We start from the raw sequence: 21679 nt of genomic DNA on the forward strand, positions 1-21679 counted from the left end.
TTTTTCATCAGCAGTAACCTTACAAAAACAAAAATATAAGATGTTATTTAAAACAGTCAAGGTGACCCTGACTTTGGGTAGAAAAACAATAGTTTTTGAAATTTGGTATTTTTCACATCCATTCCAATCTTCCAAAGTATTAGACTTGAGTTAAATTTAACTCAATTAAATGAAATCGAGTTAAATTAAATATTGCCACATCTTTACGTTGCATCGTTTTTCGTTGATAACATTAAAAAAATGTTAACAAAAATCCTTCACGTTAAAAAGATAAAAACCACAAAATATCTGAGGTCATTTTTCCTAAACATTACAGAATAATATACTCTGAAGCTTGAAAATAGGTGTTTCCACTTTCGAGAAACCTTTCGATATTTAACGAAATAGTTGCCGCTGCCGAGCGGTAATAATTTTGATCAGCGAAAATCGAACGGAACACGAACAACTCTGTAAAAACTCCGGTCGAATGGAGCCTCGCACTCTGTCCATTAACGTAAATGGAGGAGCGACGAGTGTACTCTTTGCGCGCGGCACGGTAAACGAACGTTTGTGGATCGAGAGGGAAGTAGCGAAGTCGTAATGAATCGTCTCATGTCGGATCTGTTCATGTACGTCCTATTTGTCAATAAAGAACCCTAAATTACCTGGCCTCGGGCAGCAGCAGCCTCGAGTAATTTCCTTCTAGCTCGCACGGCAGTATGACCTTGCTGTGGGGTTGCACCTCGAGCTCTAAGGGTGGCTTTGACGGCGTGGCAGCTGTATCTAAGGAGACTGGAACATTGGTTGTAGCAGAGGAGCTGGTAGACCATAAGTCCTCTTCGGGGGCTAAAAGGGCCGCGGGCTGCGCCACGTCGTCGGACAGAGAAATCAACGTCGAGCTGGACGGTGTTGTGCTCGTGGTGCTTGTCGTGGTTCTTCTAGCACGTCGGCCACCCTCCTGTCTGCCACGAAGGGTGAACACGCCGGCCTCGTTCACCGATCCTGCAACAAAACGAGACGTTTATCACTTCTTGGGCTTCCATTCACCATCGGCCGTTCAATTGAGACCTTACTCGACTTTGTAGTGCGCGCCCGCTAATAGACACTTCACCGCGGCGAGTAGTACGTGTGCTCTTAACGAATCGAAACGTAATTAACCCCTCGCCGTCAAGTTTTCTTCGATCAGGCAACGTTTTTTATTCGAATCACGGATAAGAGACGAAGACTATCTATCGAATCAAATTTGATTTGACGCTATAATATGTACGATATTATATTATATATATATTCGATATATTATATTATATTACATTATATTATATTATATATATATATATATATATATATATATATATAAATTTTCATTATTATTAAGTCACGCACGGATAAATGATTATCCAGATAAATTTTCATTATTCGACGCTATAAAATAATGAAAATTTATCTGGATAATAATTTATCCGAATGAGATTTCAGTCGAATAAGAATTTATCCGTGCGTGACTTCATATGGGAAGTGATCGATTTAAATATGAAAGGTGCGGTATAATGTAAGGTTATGAAAATGTTGAGTTTGCCCAAAATTTCGCAATTTACCGATTGTGGTCAGAGATTTTTATTACAACACATTAATACCTTGATTAATTATATTATGTACAATTATAGGTATATTCTTTATGTGTAAATTTATAAATTTTCTCTTCGTTGACTACGCTCAATTTATTATCTTATTAAAAATGTAGACCTAATAACACGCGTTTTCACAAACATCGACGGCCCAGTAATGAAAACTGCTCTCTACGAAAACTGCAGGTATCGCATTACAATTTCCCGCAAGCGGCGTCGCTTCTCGACCAAATGGTATTTCCAACGCTTCGTCGATTTTCCCGAAAACTGTCTATCAGGTTCGGTCGACCGAGGCTGCACTAGGAAAACTAATTATGACTTCGATGGACCGCAAATGGCTATAACTACCTAGCGAAACTACGGCACCTTGTCGACCCGTACTCTGGCCATCCTCTTATCGCGATCTCTATGAACCGAACACAAGAAGATAATGTTTACTGTTCAACAAATGAAGCCGATACAGAAACTCCGCCGAACGAAGCCGTTTTGCTTCGAAGATCTCTGCCCCCTACTCACGACTAATAATTAAACCCTTAGACATGGTCTCGTTTACGCGTTGATCGATCCCGAAACACAGGCACGACAAAATAGTTCGTTGAACTATTGTTCCAGCTTGACAGAACTGTGAGTCGAGGAAACGCTACGAATAATTAATAACAAATTCACGATCGTGTAACAGAGGATACGTTATCGATGTGCACATTGCGGTTCTTTATACCCAAAGAGATTCAGTAATTATTTAATTATTTAATTATATATATATATATATATATATAATTAAAAAATTGTTGGTTCATTTACTCTTCGTGTCGATAACTATAATTGTCGACATTGTTTATATGTATATATATATATACATATGTGTTCTGTGACTCGCACAACAATTACGCTTTTAACAAGTTTTTAAATCTGAACTTTGTCAAGATAGAAATTATTTTGGAACGTGATATAACAAATTTCAGTGGTATATATATTATTATTATTTTGGAACGTGATATAACAATATATATATATATATATACCACTGAAATTTGTTATATCACGTTCCAAAATAATTTCTATCTTGACAAAGTTCAGATTTAAAAACTTGTTAAAAGCGTATATATATATGTATATATATATATATATATATATATATATATATATATATATATATATACATATAAACAATGTCGACAATTATAGTTATCGACACGAAGAGTAAATGAACCAACAATTTTTTAATTATATATATATTGTTATATCACGTTCCAAGATAATTTCTATGTCGACAAAGTTCAGATTTAAAAACTTGTTAAAAGCGTAATTGTTGTGCGAGTCACAGGACACAATGTCGTACGCACAAAATGCACTGTCTCATAGAAAACGAAGATTCCATAAGACAGAAAATTTATTCTAGATTTACCGTTCGAACGGCTTCGAGTGCAAAAGGGTTTAGTTCGATTCCGTGCGACCCGGACGGTCCAAAAAGGAGCCGGGCCTGCAACGGTATGACAGCGAGCGAGCAAACGGCGCTGCCAGAAGAGTTACGCGGCAAACTTGTAACACGATCGCGATATCGTTCAGCGTCGACCGACCCGTGTTCATCAACGTTCACCGATGGCACACCCAACTAGTTATACATCCATCGAGTGGATGTTGTTCGACGTTGATGCATGCATTATTCAGCCGGTGTATCCATTCATTATTCATGTCATGATCAATGGATGTCAACAGACCGCGATCTGTATCTGAACACGTCGCCATGACGGAAAGTGAAAGCGACGCCGTCGTTCGAGCGCGCAACCACGCCGCGATAGGGAGCGGTTCTAGGGGATGGTCCACGGATAATAGGGTGCACGAGGGGGGGAAGGGTGTGTAGGGTGCGCGGGGAGGGGGAGGACGGGGGTTGGTATACGTCGGGCGCGCGGCATCGATGGATGATCAGACTTTCCGAAATTCGTCGGACGCGGCACGCTCGACTTCCTCACAATAGCGATTAACTGGCAATCTAGGGGATCCAGTTTCTACGGCAGATCGATGCGTTAACAAACGGACGCGTTAATTGGGAAATCCTGGCGTGTCCGTGGAAATGCATGGCTGGGAACATTATTGGGGTTGAACTGTTCGTTAGGTCGTACGTGGTTACCTGCCGTACCTGCGTAAAAGCAAGCTTTGCTTTCACCTGCTCGTTTCAATCGAATATTTCGAGGCTCCCCAAGTTTCCCCGAGAGAGATTCATTGCGATTACTTGCAGCGACGCCTTTGAAATATCTGCGGCTGCAGAGAAGAACGCCGTTGTCGCACGATTTTACTTGCGGGATGCAGTAAATTCTTTTCACTTGTTCTTCGGCTTGCGCGCGAAAATGGACAATTTGGGAGGAGGAGATACGATTATTCGAGCCTTGCGGCTCATTTTTATAGTTGCCGATTGTCAACGATTATAAAAACTAGGTGCAAGGAGCTCGAATAATCGTATCGTCCCAAATTGTTGATTTTTGTTTACAAGCTGAAAAAAATTGACGAGTGCTCGTGGTTATTTTCCTATACAGTGATTGCTTGAGGGGAAGTAATTATGGTGAAGGTTGCAAACTATGGTAAATCTTGGAAATGATTAGATTAATAGCTTAGTATGTAGATTGAACATCTTTGTACAATTATTTCTATTTTTAGAAATTATGTTACATAGAGGAGATGCCCCTTCTTCTAGAGCAATTACTCCCATAATAGTGGTCTACTCAAAGATCATTGAATTAAAATCATTGAATTAAACAAAATATGGTCGTTCATCTAGCATGCTTCGTACAGGATGTAACATGATCCTTACATTTCAGCCAATTCAAATACTAGGGAATTTAATTAAATTAAATTGAAGAGTTTTTTATTTTTATTTTTCAATACAATAATAAAGTTAATTAACTCCCCTATATTCCACGGAAATACGAATCGTACGTAGATAGTAAATTTTGTTAATAAATATTGTTACTGTAACGCTGCAACGCATAATTATGCTAATTCGTGCCAAGTTTATTTGTCCGTTCGCGAACCATAAACTTCATTTTGACGCGACCATATTATGCTGCTGTATCATTTCGCGTGTTTAACCACTTGTGCAATAAAGCAACATACATAAGTTTATTTATTAACGATTGAATCATCGAATCGGCATATCGTGCCTCTATTGTATATACGATGTAAAGAGAGGGCGCCGAATGTTCACTTCATCTCATGAAGCGAATACGTCGGTTGTTTTAGTTTACTGTTTGTTTCTGTATGCATCTTCTGTTGTGTGTATCTATTAAATTCATTTGTAAAAACTACATATAAACACATACGTCAAATTAAAATCTAAACATACTAAACAGATACGAAAGCGAAACAAGTACATTAAATCGCGCAAACAATCGCACAGAAATGAAATGTTTCACATTATTTGGAAACAGACGAAAAAATGAATAGTCTTTAATTAAATAAAACGAACGCTCGAGTCATGCTTCGCGATAGCTTGTCCATGTTTCTGTCAATCATTGGGTTAGCAACTAATTGCCGATTTGTTCAATGAAATAAAAAATTTTAAACTGTAATGCATTTTCCATTTTGTTAGTAGAAAGTCTGATATTGCCAACCCAATAATTGTATCTTTTCTTCCCAAAATTGTCCATTTCTGTGCGAAATCTGAGCGCAAATTAGGGAGAAATTACTGTACTCGTACACTTGGTAAAATAATAATAATAATAATAATAATAATAATTTTATAATATAACATTTACGGATATCATAAAAATGGGAGTGAGAAACATCTATGCGAAATCTGAGCGCAAATTAGGGAGAAATTACTGTACTCGTACACTTGGTAACATAATAATAATAATAATAATAATAATAATAATAATAATTTTATAATATAACATTTACGGATATCATAAAAATGGGAGTGAGAGACATCTATGCGAAATCTGAGCGCAAATTAGGGAGAAATTACTGTACTCGTACACTTGGTAACATAATAATAATAATAATAATAATAATAATAATAATAATAATAATAATAATAATTTTATAATATAACATTTACGGATACCATAAAAATGGGAGTGAGAGACATCTATAACTGAAATCGGCAATTACATAGTTGCCAACTCAATATAATGAATGATTCAATTCAATTCAACGAGTTCGGAGTATACGATCACAGTAAATTAATGAAAGAAAACACAAAGGTCTCTCTCTTTGCGCGAACGAAAATTTACCTCTTCGAGTAGAGTAATCCAATAGAAGCAGTCGCGAAACAAAATTTCGTTTCCTCTGCGGCACACAAAATTACATTAAAAACCACAGATTAATCCCTGAAACAATATTCTCCGGGAACTGCGAGCCAGCCCGAATTCACTGTAAATGAACAAGCTTCGTAACGCACCCCCGGGGCCTGTCTCTATTTGTTCATTTCCGTCGCCGATTTTAACGACGATCAATTTTCTCCTAATCGACGTTCCGTTACACGCGACACAATTTCCACGGCGTCCGCGGAAAAACAATATTAACGTCGCCGTAATGCTCTTCGTTCCGAACAAGCCCCTAACATCCCGAAACGATCTCGGAACCGTTCATTTAAAGAGACCGTACCGTTTAAATACACCTCGCCCGCGCTCCCATGGAATGGCGCTACAAATTCGAGTGGATATATATTTCCCGTAGAAGTCGGTCCTTCTTTACCGGTTTTCTTTACGACCGCCATTAAACCCTGAAATAAGTAGCGATTAATACCGTGACGGAACAGAATCCTGTAGCCAGCGCGTGGATGGAAGGCGACGGAACTGCGGGGCGAAAGGGGTGGAAGGGGCTGGCAGGGGAGAGATGGGTGGACGGGCAACGGGAAGAAGTTCGTTCGGCAAAGTTTTCGCCGGTATCACATGCGTTTCGCAGGACAAAGTTTCCCTTCGAAGGTTGGCTCGTGCACGTTCGACAAATCTAGTGTTCCGACGTATTAAAGACGAACTCGAGTTTCCGCGATTCCCGCTCGCAAATTACCGGAATTCCCTGGGTTAACTCGCATATTTCACGTTTCATGTGTCCCGAACAAAGGAAATCGCGAATGGAAGGAGTCTCGGTTTGTCCATATTCGTCCCGTCGCTTCGAACGGGACACGTTTAGGCTGCATCGCGTGGCGTCATTATCAGCGTTGGTGAATCGACGTGTTGCGACCTATTCGTAAATAATGTACGCGCGGCTATCGTTTTGTAAAATTTCCCGGGGTTGTAAGATTCGAATTGAAAGTGTTGCGGACGCGTTCGATTTTCTGCTGAGATGATGGGACTTTTGGCGAAGGAATGGATTATATCTTGTGTAGCTGCACTAATCGTCTAACTTGGTTGGTAACTCTTGTTGGTATACAATATATATATGAATTCCCACGACAAAGTACAGTAACTTCTCCCGGAAATGCCAAATTTCGAGTTGCTGTGAATTGCCTATGTTAATCCTACGCCTATGTTAATTTGTAATGTGTGCTCCGAATTGCCTTGGAATAGTGGCATATGGCCTTCGAATTACCTTTGAATAATGGTATGTGGCCTTCGAATTGCCTTTGAATCGTGGCATGTGGCCTCCGAATTGCCTTCGAATAATGATACGTGGCCTCCGAATTGCCTTCGAATCGTGGCATGTGGTCTCCGAATTGCCTTCGAATCGAGGCATGTGGCTTCCGAATTGCCTTCGAATCGTAGTATGTGTGCTCCAAATTGCCTTGGAATAATGGCATGTGGCCTTCGAATTACCTTCGAATAATGATATGTGGCCTCCAAATTGCCTTGGAATAGTGGCATGTGGCTTTCGAATTACCTTCGAATAATGGTATGTAGCCTCCGAATTGCCTTTGGATCGCGGCATGTGGCCTCCGAATTGCCTTTGAATCGTATCACGTGGCCTCCGAAATGCCTTCGAATCGTATCACGTGGCCTCCGAATTGTTTTCGAATAGTGGCATGTGGCCTCTGAGTTGCCTTCGAATTGTGGCAAAAAATTGGAAATAAAAAAATTAAGTCACCGTTTTTTTCTAGCATTACTATGTATTTGTATTAATGTACATCGACATGCTAGCCGCTGCCCTTTTTCACCGACTGTCCCGGGTTTCTATAAAAACGAACCGCGAGACTCGAAGAATCGCGACTTAGTATTCTCAGATCTGCCGGTACATTTCTTGGAGGAATTGCTGTATTTCCGCTCGCACCGCGGAATAAACGAATAAACAAGAACACACATTCTAAGGCTAACTATTAATTTATTTCGTATTTACATCTGAATTGCCCTGAATTTCTTTCCACTCAAAACTAGACGTAGATGTGAACACTCGAACGTTTTGAGGTTTTTGATCACGGCGCGCGGTAGCTTCGAGTCCCGTCACAAATTTAGTTTGACCCTTCGGGAGTCGCTGAAGAGCCCCCGTGTTTGGATCCGCGCGACGGAATAGTCGGCGTCGGCGTCGGCGTCGGCATCGGTGGGAGGAATAGAAAGATGCGCGGAGTAGACCTGCGAATCGTGTCCTCGAAGGTGTCGACCGAGACGGCGGAGTTTCGCAAGGGAAGGGAAAAGGAGTTTATCCAGTGACACAAGGTGACAAATCCTCTTAACCGCTTTACAAGCCTCGCATTGTCGCGACTCCCATGCATATATGCAAACGTGCCCGCATAAAGATGTCACGCCTCGTCTCTGTGGTTCGTCTTTCGTTCCATCTTCCACAATCATCCTCTATCGCCTTCTTCCTCGGTTACACTTTTTCTCTATCAGTGTCCTACCCTGCAATGGAATTTACATGTTCTCGGGTGCTTCATTTTCTTCGGAACATTCGTGTCTGATGTAAGCTGCCAGTACGTTGTACATTAACTGACCTCTGGGGATTTATTTTAAGCTGCGGATCGAACCATTCTCTTTGAAATTCTAAAAGAATTTTATTACAATATATTTCTTTTTCAATAACAGTAATATTTATTTACTTCCTTCGATATTGTAATAAAATTCTTTTAGAATTTCACCCTGTATATATTTTTTTTCAATAACAGTAATATTTATTTATTTCCTTCAATATACAGGATGTCCCAAAATATCACAATTTGAAAGTGGCGGGTTCCTCAGGTGATTTGAAGCAACTTTTTCCTTTACAAAAATTTTCCCCGAGGCACCGTTAACGAGTTATTAACGAAAAACAGTGACCAATGAGAGGCGAGCTCGGCTGGCGCGAGGCGACCGAGCCAATGAGCGGAACTGGGCTTCGCGCGCTGGTTGGCTGGGCCGCCTCGCGTCAGCCGTACTCGATTCTTATTGGTCACTGTTTTTCGTTAATAACTCGTTAACGGTGGCTCGGAGAACATTTTTGCAAAGGAAGAAGTTGCTTCAAATGATCCGAGGAACCCGCCATTTCCGGATTGCGAGACATTTTTGGGACACTCTGTATATATAATAATAATAATCGTATCTCCTCTTATATATATATTCGAGCCTTACAGCTCGTTTTTATAGTCGTTAACAATCGATAACTATAAAAACGAGACACGAAGTTCGAATAATCGTATCTCCTCTTCCCAATTCCATTTTTGTACACAATCTGAGCGCGAATTAGAGAAATTATTGTATCGCGTTTACGACACGCCGTAGCTATTAAGAAAGATAAAAACGGAAAGTTTGATATCGAATGGTAGCCAAATGTGAAATTTGTCCTAATCTGAAAAGTAGCCTTTTCGTCACGATCGTGCCATAAACTCTGTCGTAAGTACGATAGTATGATTATTGAATTTCGATCGAACACGCCGCACAAGATAGGATATCACGAGCTGATTATCTTGGCGTCTGTATAATTCAACGGTGGAAAGCAGTTACGGCTCATTGTAAGCCGTTTGCCTCGTTTTCCAACACGAACAACTGCTTATCTTAAGAATTTTATGGGGCTGTTAATGTCCCTTTTAAGGCCGCGTAATCGGGGATGGTCGTTGCGAAATTGGTTACCGTAACTGGGTTACTCGATGCTCGGTTAATGAGATTGCTGGGGCTGCGTACTCGATCTATGATCGAAAGGCTGCGTGTCGTTCTTCAGAAAGTCGTAAATTGATAAATAGGAAGCGCGCATAGTGCACCGCGTAACTGTTACAAAGTGTTTCCAGGCACAACGTGACGAGAAAATGTTTCAAAGGAAAGCTAATCAATTTATAGCAGGCTATCGATAAAAAAGAAATTGTTTCAAATATTTTTTCTATTATGAAACAAGATTGCCTTCACTTTTTAGAAACACTCACTCACCGCCTTCACTTTTTCACAGGGATTACGTTGACCATATATATATTTTGATTTGAATTTAAATATAAAAATTAAAAAATTATTAATTATATATATAAATTCAATATAAAATTAAATATAAAAATTTAAATATTATTATAAATATTTTGAACGGAATTCACCAAATATAAACATTATCAATTTATTTTAAATTGAAATATACGATTTTATTTTTTGTTCTAAATATTTGTGATACTCTCTGTATAGGGTGTCCCTAAAATACAACTGACCGGGTAGTGATTCTACATACAAAAATAAGTCGGAAAAAGAGTAACATTTTCTCATTTAAGACTCCGTTGACGAGAAAAATTAGGTTAAAGAAATAGTACATAGTATTGAATAAGAATCACGTGGCGCGTCTGGCCATGACATACCAATTCTACTTCTCGCTATACTACTGCCCTTTCTCGAAAACAAAGCCTAGAATGCAAAAATATTACTTTTTTCTTCTTGACTTATTTTTTGTATCTAGAAACACTGCCGGTTTACCGCGATTTTCGGGACACCCTGTGCAGTAGTTTTCGGAAAAATCGTAGACTCTTCGTTCTCCTGCACCGCATTCTACGACCGCAGACTTTGTTCGTGACAGCTTCTGGGATTTCTAATTGATCTCGAGCGATTTTTATGAGCTTTAATGAAACGGCACCATGATCGCAAATTTATTGGTTGGTTACCCTCCTCGGATGTTTATGTGTGTCGATCGTTACGACCCTCAATTCGGTAGCTTCGATAGTTCAAGTGTTGAGATTTACGGTTACTGGTTTCAGCGATGTGAAGTTTAATGCCACCGCTAGTAGATGTCTATTGGTATTGATTTGCCTGGAATTCGAAGTCTTGAATACCAGTCCTGACTAAAAATTTATTGGTATTGGTACCTGTGGTTACTTACGCCCAGAAGTTAGTTAGGTCTTGCGACCAACAACTTATTGCCAGCAGTATCTGAAACGCTTAGACCGGTTCAGAGCGTCGATAACTCCAACCAGTTTACCAGTAGTACACGTTTATTGCACTTGTTTCCTTCTACTTTAACGTGACGAGTACAATACCTCTTCTGTAATGTACAATTGTTTTCTTTTACTTCTCCCTATTTGTTGGATCAAGCGTAGAGAGTAACACACCACGTGTTCATTTGAAAGCTTTAAATTTAAATGACTCGAAAACGACACACTTTCGGAAAGAAATGTTGAATACAAAAGTTACTCGATTTCAAGACGGGAATACAACTATTTTGTTTATCTTTTTTTTGCTGATCACTTTGAAAGTTATGTGAGAGAGCAATTTTCATCCATTATATATATATATATATTCTTCCATTATATATATATATATATATATATATATATATATATATATATATATATATATAATCTTCCATTATATATATATAATGGAAGAAAATTGCTCTCTCACATAACTTTCAAAGTGATCAGCAAAAAAAAGATAAACAAAATAGTTGTATTCCCGTCTTGAAATCGAGTAACTTTTCTATTTAACATTTTTTTCCGAAAGTGTGTCGTTTTCGAGTCATTTAAATTTAAAGCTTTCAAATGAACACGTGGTATATATATATATATAAGCGGAAAGCCATATTTTTATTCTACATATTATATATATGTATATTTATTCTACATACTCTTTTATTCTACGCTACAAAGGATAAACATTTGTATGAAACGTTTTTTAAATTAGGTTTTATCTTACATAAATATTTAATAAAATGAAAAATTTGTTTACTCATGAGACTTCTTTATCTTCCTCATCTTTTTTATCATTTCACCTTGGCAACGGTGTCAGTTTATTGCTTCGAATCTTTGTTCGTGTTCTGGACATTTAATCAACAAAATAAATAATAATAAATAAATAAATAATAATAAATAATAATTGAATCAAGGAAACAACGACAATGAAAATAATAATTTTATGTTCCAGTCATTCTGAGGTGATAATTAACAGAATTAACAGTTAATAATTAACAGAAATGAGAGAAAAGATCTTTCTAATTTTATGGTTACTTGCGAAATGGAATCTTTTTTTTATCACTTTTTGGTATTCGTTGCCCCGTAGTGTGGCGGATGCAATACGAAAAAGCCTGTTAGTTTAATTGAAATAAAAATTGACACAGATGGCTTTTTTAATGAAAATGAATGGGACTACTATCTGCTGGAACTGGCCATACACAGTAAACTATAAAAAAAAAGAACCACTTCGATTGAAAAATGTAATTTTGTCAATTTAAAATCGTTTACCTTCCCTATAAAAGTCTATAACAAATATTGAAAATCCCAGACAAATACTAGACTGTTATATCGAGAAAAAAAATGAACTACACGTCAGCTGAATCGGTTTAATCGTAGCCGAGATATTGGGATTTTATAAAAGCACTATTGCGAGGAAAATGCGTTTCACATTTTTAACGAAGTTCCTAATTGATGGGTGTCTATACTTACATGTATGTGGGTAGTGTATATGAAATCTCTTAATAACATCTATGTTAAACATATTTTTACATTAACTGACATGCTACTTGTGTATCTCTTCGATTTTATGCGAAAATCATAAATTCTTATGAAAATTCCATCAATTTGTACATTCTGTACTTTCTCCGCTTACGTTCATCGGTAAAAGAAGCACGTAGGAATTAAGAATACAGTGAATTCTCCTTAATTAATACTCAGATTATACACAAAAATGGATGATTTAGGATAAGATTATTCCAGCTTCGAGGCCCGTTTTTATAGTTGTTGACAATCGGTAGCTATAAAAATCGTTTCTTCTCTTTCCAAATTGTTCATTTCTGTGCACAATCCGAGCGTCGATTAGGGAGAATTTACCGAATTAGTTGTTCTCTTCATTTTTAGTAGAAATCGAAGGTCACAAAACAGCCGCCGATTTGCAAGACTTGGTAAAAGTGGTATAAAAACGAGCAGCAAGGCTCGAATAATCGAATCTTCTCTTCCCAAATTGTCCATTGTTGTTCACAAACTGAGGGACAATTTGAGAGAGAATTTACTGTATTCCTTAATAAGGAAATACAGACATATTCATTGAATACAAGATAGAGAACGATAATAGTACAACAACTTATAATAGTATAAGTAGTATAAAAAGTACAACAACTTATAATAGTATAAGTAGTATAAAAAGTACGACAACTTATAATAGTATTAACTGTTCTACATTTTCTGAAAAGACATCGCAAAAACCGCTTCATATTCAGCGATTTCCACCGAGCTCAATTAATGCTTTGACCGCCGTGCCAACAATCTCAAATGAAATCTCAAATTAATTCAAAAAATTAATCTATTTAATTCAACCAAGTGAAAATCGACAAGTTAATTTTTACAACGTCAGAAGTACAGTTACAACATTCTCAATTAGTTTTGCATAACCGAATCAAATTAGACAGACGTAATAAATTGCAGTGACAATTAATTTCCAAAACTGAGCAAATAATTCCGTCATCCATATATGAGCCGTTTAGTTTGAAAGTGGCATAAGTCACTTTTTCAAAAAAATCGAGTTAACGGTAGCACTAATTACAATTGAACGGTATCTTTTCATTTAGCAAAAAAAAAGTGACTTATGCCACTTTCAAAATAAACGGCTCATACGTATACATCAAAGTGTTGCCTGGCATATCGGACGATGGTGCGATCACTGGAAAGCCCGCGAACAGTCGGCAAAAAGTCCCGAAACGCGAAACCGGCTGGAGCTGTCGAAGGGACAAAAAGACGAAGGGAACTAAACGAGAACAAAAGAAACGACGCGGCGAATGGTAGCTTTGTGTATATAAAGCGGTAAAGATCATAGACCGCGTCTCTGAAACGCGCGTCTTCGAGAGAAGTAAGAAATACAAACCTAAAAGGAAGGAAACGGATGGCGAAGAGAGGAAGTACGGTGGCAGGGAGAGGGGGAGGGGGTGCAAGGAAGAAAGAATTCAGTGGTACGGATACGTATTGTCAAGAGAATTTATTTTTCGTAAAATTCGCAGCACGAACGTCTTTGATGGCAAACGGAGTGATTCTCGGCCGACCCGCGCCTTTCCTTCTATCCCTACAATCCCTCGGTTCTCTTCGTTCCCCGATCCTCTAATCTCTCTTCTCCCTTTACTCCTATCCACGGTGTCATCCTGTACTAAGCCCTCTGTAATACCCTCCACCTCGGAAACAGTTACGGGGGCCAGTATTCGTTCCGGTAATTCCGATCGCTACGATGCTTTCATTAATGCAACTCGACGTACACCATCCTTGATAACTGTTCCAACGTTTATAACTGCTTCGGAAAATCTCGTATCGCGACAGTTCGGCGGGAATCTCGAACACCGGTCCATGTTATATTTTTCTTGAAATTTTTCATTGCCAGCGTAATAGAATCGTGTTGGTTCAACTAATTCAGGAATCGCTGGTTTCAAGTAACGATGCATAATTGTCCGACTTTGATCTACGAACGAAAGCAATCTGGTTAATTACACGCTGTATGAAAAATGTTTCCCTCAGAAATTAAGTGATTTCGAGGGGACTCTGTAGCCCCCACCCCTCCCCCGGAATGACATTATTCACTTTTCTGTAACCGGGCGACTTTGTTTCTTCAAACGGAATCATGTAATTTCGAATACACTTATCGGCTCAGTTCAACGTTCCGAACATAACAATATTTTAGCACTGAAGGGAAGGTAAGCGAATCGGAGAGCGTGTTTAAGGTTACTGTTAATGCAGTTTATTGAATTGCTATCGATGAGCGCGGGCGCGACTAGCGTGGTGTCGTAGGACTAGCAACTTAGGACAGACTGAGCTTTTTGAGTTGCGCGTTTGTCTCTTTTATAGTGGAAGAGAAGAAAGGAATAGATGGGCTTTCGTAGGAAAGGAGAAAGTTGGGAAAGTCCCGTGCGGGTCGAGGTGTCCAGATGTGAGGAGAATTGTTTGATTAGGGGTGCGTGATTTTTAGGGAATTTTGAGGATTAGGAACGGTACTTGTTTTATTGCTAGCGGCCGCGCTCAGGTAAAGGGATGCGACGCCACAATATTATGTACTTGATTTATCAAAAGTTATTAGTTTACGAGATATTCGGATGGAAATATCTGCTAGAAATTAAGTTGATCGATGATCAGAAATTAAGTGATTTCGAGGGGACTCTGTAGCCCCCACCCCTCCCCCGGAATGACATTATTCACTTTTCTGTAACCGGGCGACTTTGTTTCTTCAAACGGAATCATATAATTTCGAACACACTTATCGGCTCAGTTCATCGTTCCGAACAAAACAATATTATGTACCTTATTTGTCAAAAGTTATTAGTTTACGAGATATTCGGATGGAAATATCTGCTAGAAATTAAGTTGATCGATGATCAGAAATTAAGTGATTTCGAGGGGATTCTGTAGCCCCCACCTCTCCCCCGGAATGACATTATTCACTTTTCTGTAACTGGGCGACTTTGTTTCTTCAAACGGAATCATGTATTAGGTGGACCGGAAAGTTATGTCGTTTGTTTACATCAAAATTCAAACAGACAAACATGCGCAGAAACGACATTACTTTCCGGTCCCCCTAATAATTTCGAACACACTTATCGGTTCAGTTCATCGTTCCGAACAGAACAATATTATGAACTTTCTTTGTCAAAAGAGACATTTATTTATTATATTTCCTATTCCTATTTATATCCTTATATTTATTTATTTGTCTACGAGATATTCGGATACATATATCTGCAAGATGCTGGATAAAATGAACACCCTGTGTACACATAACGTCCTCGGCATAGATATAAATGACGGTCTAAAAGTCGACGTGGGTTTACGGATTGATATAAAATAGTTTTCTTGTTGCATGGAACAACGAATAACAGACCGTACGGGATAGCATCGGTAGGAGTAACGCGAGATTTTCATCGCGCGGTGGATTATACGAACTATTCTGTTACAATGAATTGTATCCGATCGAGGAAAAGATTAATCTTGGAGGATGAATACTCCAGAGATTCCGCCCGTACCGGCTACGGACGGTTGTTTGCAGGGAAATAAAGAAGTTCGGGCATGTTTTATGAAGCGTTTGACCTAATAAATCAATCATAATATGGATAGCAGCGAGAAGATATTCGCATCGAGGGGTCCGCGAGCACGGTATTAAATGTTTTCGAGTCGTATACGTTGAGATCGAGGACTTAAAACCGGTACGATTTTCATACCCGTTATTGCACTTATAAGACGGTATCGAAATCGATGTAATACCGGAATCGTTGCAATATCGAAATGTATAAATACCGAAATCATTGCAATAGCGAAATGTATGAAGATCGAAACCGAGATACGAGCGAAACCGAAATAAGTATCGATTTTCATTGGTAGCATGGGGCAAATATTAATAAGGTAAAAGAGTATTCGAACTGGTTACTGTATGGTGACCAATTACTGTGCCTTCTGTTTGTTTTCGGGCATAACTAGCTTCATGTTACGAATAAACGAAATAAAAGAACAGAAACATTTAATTACCAAAAACACAACAATTGGTCTCCCACATTACAGGTTTCACTATTCTAGATTTTTTTGTTAGGCCTTATTAATTCTAAACATGAAAACGTTGTTATATCATTCTGCTATAAAGATATCAATATACAGGATGTCTCGAAATTGTCTTGCAATCTGGAAACGGGAGGTTCCTGAGGTCATTTGAAGCAACTTTTTCCTTTGCGAAAATTTTCTCCGAGGCTTCGTTTACGAGTTATTAACGAAAAACACTGGCCAATGAGAGGCGTGCTCGGCTGGCGCGCGGCGGCCCAGCCAACGAGTGCGCGGAGCCCAGTTCCGCTCATTGGCTCGGTCGCCTCGCGCCAGCCGAGCTCGCCTCTCATTGGTCACTGTTTTTCGTTGATAACTCGTTAACGGTGCCTCGGAGAACATTTTTGTAAAGGAAAAAGTTACTTCAAATAACCCGAGGAATCCCCCACCCCCTGAGTGGTCACTATTTTTCGTTAATAACTCGTAAACAAAACCGCGGATTGCATTTACGATAAGGAAACAGTTACTTCAAATGGCCTCATTTCCTGATTTTGAGTAACTTCTGGGACATCTTGTACTTTGATACAAGTTATCAGTTAAGATATCAACACAGTTTTTCTTTTTGTCACTGTTGAGGAGAGATCTCGGAATAGTAGGTAATTCCAATAATAGATAGCCTTCTGCCCTCTCAATCTTAGAAATAATGACGAATAAATCGAACGAGGAAAGGAATCGAGGGAAATGAAAACTGTTCTATCCTTTTTATTCTATCCATCATCCATTTTGGTATCATTCGACAATACAGATTTTACGACTCCGATGAAACGCGCCGTATCGAGTCAGCTTTATTCGGCATATACGTGGAATCAGGTGCGAGTAACTAGAAATTGTTATCATCGATCGAACGATAATGGTTACGATCTGCGATCGTAAAACAGCGTAAACAGCGTCGAACGGCCCAGGACCCACTTGTTTTTGAGCAGAATCGCCAGGTTATGAATTTCCGTGTTCCCTCACTGTTGATCCGAATTCCGCGTTCGAGCTAGAGACAGTTAATTTTCACTTCGCAGAGTGCAAACAGTTCTCCGATTGTTTCTCTAACTGTTCCATTCGGGCTGAGCAACCTAGCGTGATTGTTTAAAAAATTTTTATTGTTAGGGGGGGGGGGGTGAATGAAATTACCGTTTCTTGGATCAATACAATGACCTTCTAACAAGCAGCTTTCTATTGTGTGTCGGCCTTTGTCAGCCGCTGTTTTACGGAGTTTCAAAGATCACTCACGGTTCTTTGAACACGAATCCATTGGCTCAATAATGAACAATGGGGCCAACGATGAACAAAAGTTTGATGATTCGTGTTACGATAATAATAGTATAAATAATAATAGTATATATAATAGTATAATAATAATAGTATAAATAAATAATAACGATAATAATAACAGTATATATAATAGTATAAATAAATAATAACGATAATAATAATAGCATATATACTAGTATAATAATAGTATAATAATAATAGTATAAATAAATAATAACGATAATAATAATAGTATATATAATAGTATAATAATAATAGTGTAAATAAATAATAGCGATAATAATAATAGCATATATACTAGTATAATAATAATAGTATATATAATAGTATAATAATAATAGTATAAATAAATAATAACGATAATAATAACAGTATAATAATAGTATAAATAAATAATAACGATAATAATAATAGCATATATACTAGTATAATAATAATAATATAAATAATAATAATAATAGTATAAATAAAAAATAATAATAGCGCTATCTGAAAAAATGACTTTCCAAGGCAAATATTTCAAAATTTCACGATCGACGAGAGTCGCTACGCATCGCTCCGATTCAGCTAAAATTCTGCACACATTCTTTCCTCGTCGAGTGAAAGAATACGGGGGAAGGAGTAGCTATACTTTGAGATCAATTCTCCTCTAAAAAATCCCAGAATAATATACTCTACACCTCGTACACCAGGGACGTGTGAGAATGAACCCGTTGCAAGCGTTCCACGCAGAAAGAAAATAGAAGAGCAATCTCACAGCTGGTTGGTAATTTCCGATCCTGAGTCGATGTCCACGTGACCAAGGTTCAATAGCATCGCGAACCACGGGGATTGGTTGCAAATTACAATTTCGAACGATTCTTATCAGGATGCGGCGCGGCGCGGCGCGGCGACGACGGTTGCGTAACGTCGAATCATTCTTTGATATTATACCCGGACCGTTGGGGCGGGGGGTGAAGCCCTTCGATGGGCGGTAGTTCCATTAGCGTTGCAGCCGGACGGATTGCCCGGGATTCTAATCTGACCGCAGGGCATGCCTTCTAATATAGATAGGCTTGATTAATTCCGCGGCAACGCAGTAATGCGTGTGATCCGCGCGCGGTCGTGATCCGGACGATTACGTGGTGTATAACGTTGTCACACTGGCAACCCGAGTCCCGACCTAAAACCCCTTTGCAGTCCGCACGTTTGCTAACGCGGAAAGGAATATGCTGGGGCCCGGCTGTGCCTGGCTATGCAGATGGGGAATCGCCGGATCCCTTCCAACCAGACGGTTATCCACTCAGGATTGCAAAAATCAGAACGAAAACGGCCCGGATCTCGCCGTCGCCACTCGATCGTCCTCGAGTGCCGCTTCTGCGGTACTCGCGAACAGGCGCTGATTGAAGGGCTACCCCAGCGGTAAACATGCTCGATGACTCCGAGGGATGAATCGGCCGGGTACTCCACCGCGATCCTTTCGTTGGTATCATTGATCGATGTGTGTGGACACTGTCCGATGAATCCGATTGATTCCATTCGTTTCTGTCTCTGAAGTCTTCCAAGTAATTTCCCGGCGACTCATTCTGGACACGTCTGGACCGAATTGTCCGCTCAATGTGCTGTATTTTTTGTTCGAATAATATATAATAATAATATATTATATTAATAATAATAATAGTATCAAATATATTATATATTATATATATTATATATTTGATACTATTATTATTATTATTTGATTATTATATATATATATATATATATATGAATAATATATATAATATATATTAATATATAATAATATATAATAATAATAATAATATATAATAAAATAAGAACATCTTTGCAACCTCAATAATCGCGATTGAAACAAAATCCGAAATCCGTCATTTTTCCGTGATGATCGTATATTATTATTATTATTATCTGATTATTATATATATGATTAATATATAATAATATATATTAATATATAATAATAAAATAAGAACATCTTTGCAACCTCAATAATCGCGATTGAAACAAAATCCGAAATCCGTCATTTTTCCATGATGATCGTATATTATTATTATTATTATCTGATTATTATATACATGATTAATATATAACAATATATATTAATATATAATAATATATAATAATAAAATAAGAACATCTAAGTAGGAATCTCGAACTAAGGTCTATAGCAGGGGTGTCAAACTCAAAACCTATAACTTGGGCCAAATAAACAATGCTCAACTTTAGGTGGGCCGCAAACAAAAGAAATCAATGTTCATAAAAACAAGTATTTTTATTTTGACTAGTACATTGTAATAAACGCATATATAAAGTTAAATTATTGTTTACGTCCTGATACTTGACATCTCTTCTCTGATACTATCTCTCCTATTTCGGGAGAAATTTTATTGGCCGAGACTATTTCTATTTGATTTTTACTTTGCGTCGGATATATTGACTGGGCCGCAAAAATGTTCATCTCGGCCCGCGAGTTTGACACCCCTGGTCTACAGGGTGTCCGTTTTATCTGGAAATCCAGAATATTATTATTCTGGATATTTATTATATCTATTTATTAATATTCAGAATCGGAATATTTCAGGAACAACGAGAGATACAGAAAAAATGTTTTAACAGAAATTGTTTAGTATAGAATGGGGCATAACGTGGTACGGACAGTTTTCTTCTTGGCGAAAGTATGGTGGAGATTTTAAGGTTGCGTTCAATTTTTCTAATAGGATGCTGTAATTCTGTATACACTTTATTGTAGTACATTTTAATGTGATTCGAGTGAGCTGCAATTCAAGTCACTTCTGTCGACAGGATCGTGGAAAATTGTTGATTAATAGAGCCATCGTGTGCCGCACACGTCGGGTCGATTACACTCTGCGTGATTTCAATTTTCAAGAGAATAGATAATATCTGGCAAAAGATTTAATTTTACTTGCAAAAAGATGATTACGGCCCACGGAAGGCTTGATTTCTAAACTTTAAAATTATACAAAAAATACAATTCTTCATAAGTTGTTCGTCTTATGACATGAGTCAATTTTGACATGACGTCAAAGCCATTGCGATACAAGTGGCTCGGATTGCTCGGTTATCTTTATTTCGCTCTGATAGATGGCCCAACCGATATATTTCACGGTGATTGCTCTCGCATTTGTGCGCGTGACATCATCCGGAGAAAATCTCTGATTTTGGTGCAGTTCAAACGGTTCATTGTACCAAGCCTCTAAATGAATCGTGTATACGAAATGTGTTTTTTTTATGAATCTTTATGTTTTATTACCACTTGAAATATACATGATGAAAGATTGGAAGTTAAAATGGGTTTCACATAAAAAAAAGAGCAGATGAATGCGCGAAGCAATTCAGTTGGAAATGGAAGGTCTCGAGCTCCGGTTCTGCGCATCGATAAATTTTTTTTCTCCTCCGTTTCTCGTCCGTATTGTTTCACTTTACATTTTTGAATGTGAATGAAGTTTGTTTTCCAAACAGGACAATATACACGGAGCGTAATTGTAACTGGCCGTCTTCCAGTCGACGTGTGTCCTACATACGAAATATTCTCGGTTTCACCTACTTCTATACGTATCATCCAATTTGTTTGAAAAAAATAGCGCGATACGTCTGTGCACATGAAATTATTCGCTTTTATTGGAAAATAAGTCCGATGTATATATGTTTTATTTTATTGTATTTATGTATTTATTTTTTATTTTATTTCTATATATGTTTTTTCAAACTTTTACTTATATATATATATAGTATAGTATAGTAATATATAGTAATATAGTAATATATAGTGATATAGTATAGTATAGTAATATATATATTACTATACTATATCACTATATATTATTATATTACTATATATATATATTTTACACTATACTATATATATAACTAAAAGATTGAAAAAACATATATAGAAATAAGTATAGTAATATATATATATAGTAGTATAATAATA

At 37.8% G+C, this 21679-nt stretch overlaps 1 protein-coding gene across 1 annotated transcript in view; it reads right to left on the reverse strand.

Moving 5' to 3' along the window:
• Positions 1–21679, reverse strand: part of LOC117228494 (teiresias) — a gene marked incomplete at its 3' end in the record, with an annotated part of 602901 nt that overhangs the window by 205401 nt on the left and 375821 nt on the right. The window contains exon 5 of the mRNA XM_076527291.1: positions 645–981. Coding sequence (XP_076383406.1) covers positions 645–981 — 337 coding nt within the window. The remainder of the gene's footprint in view (positions 1–644; positions 982–21679) is intronic.

The sequence above is a fragment of the Megalopta genalis genome, chromosome 18 (assembly GCF_051020955.1).
Source record: "Megalopta genalis isolate 19385.01 chromosome 18, iyMegGena1_principal, whole genome shotgun sequence".
NCBI classification, from domain to species: domain Eukaryota; kingdom Metazoa; phylum Arthropoda; class Insecta; order Hymenoptera; family Halictidae; genus Megalopta; species Megalopta genalis.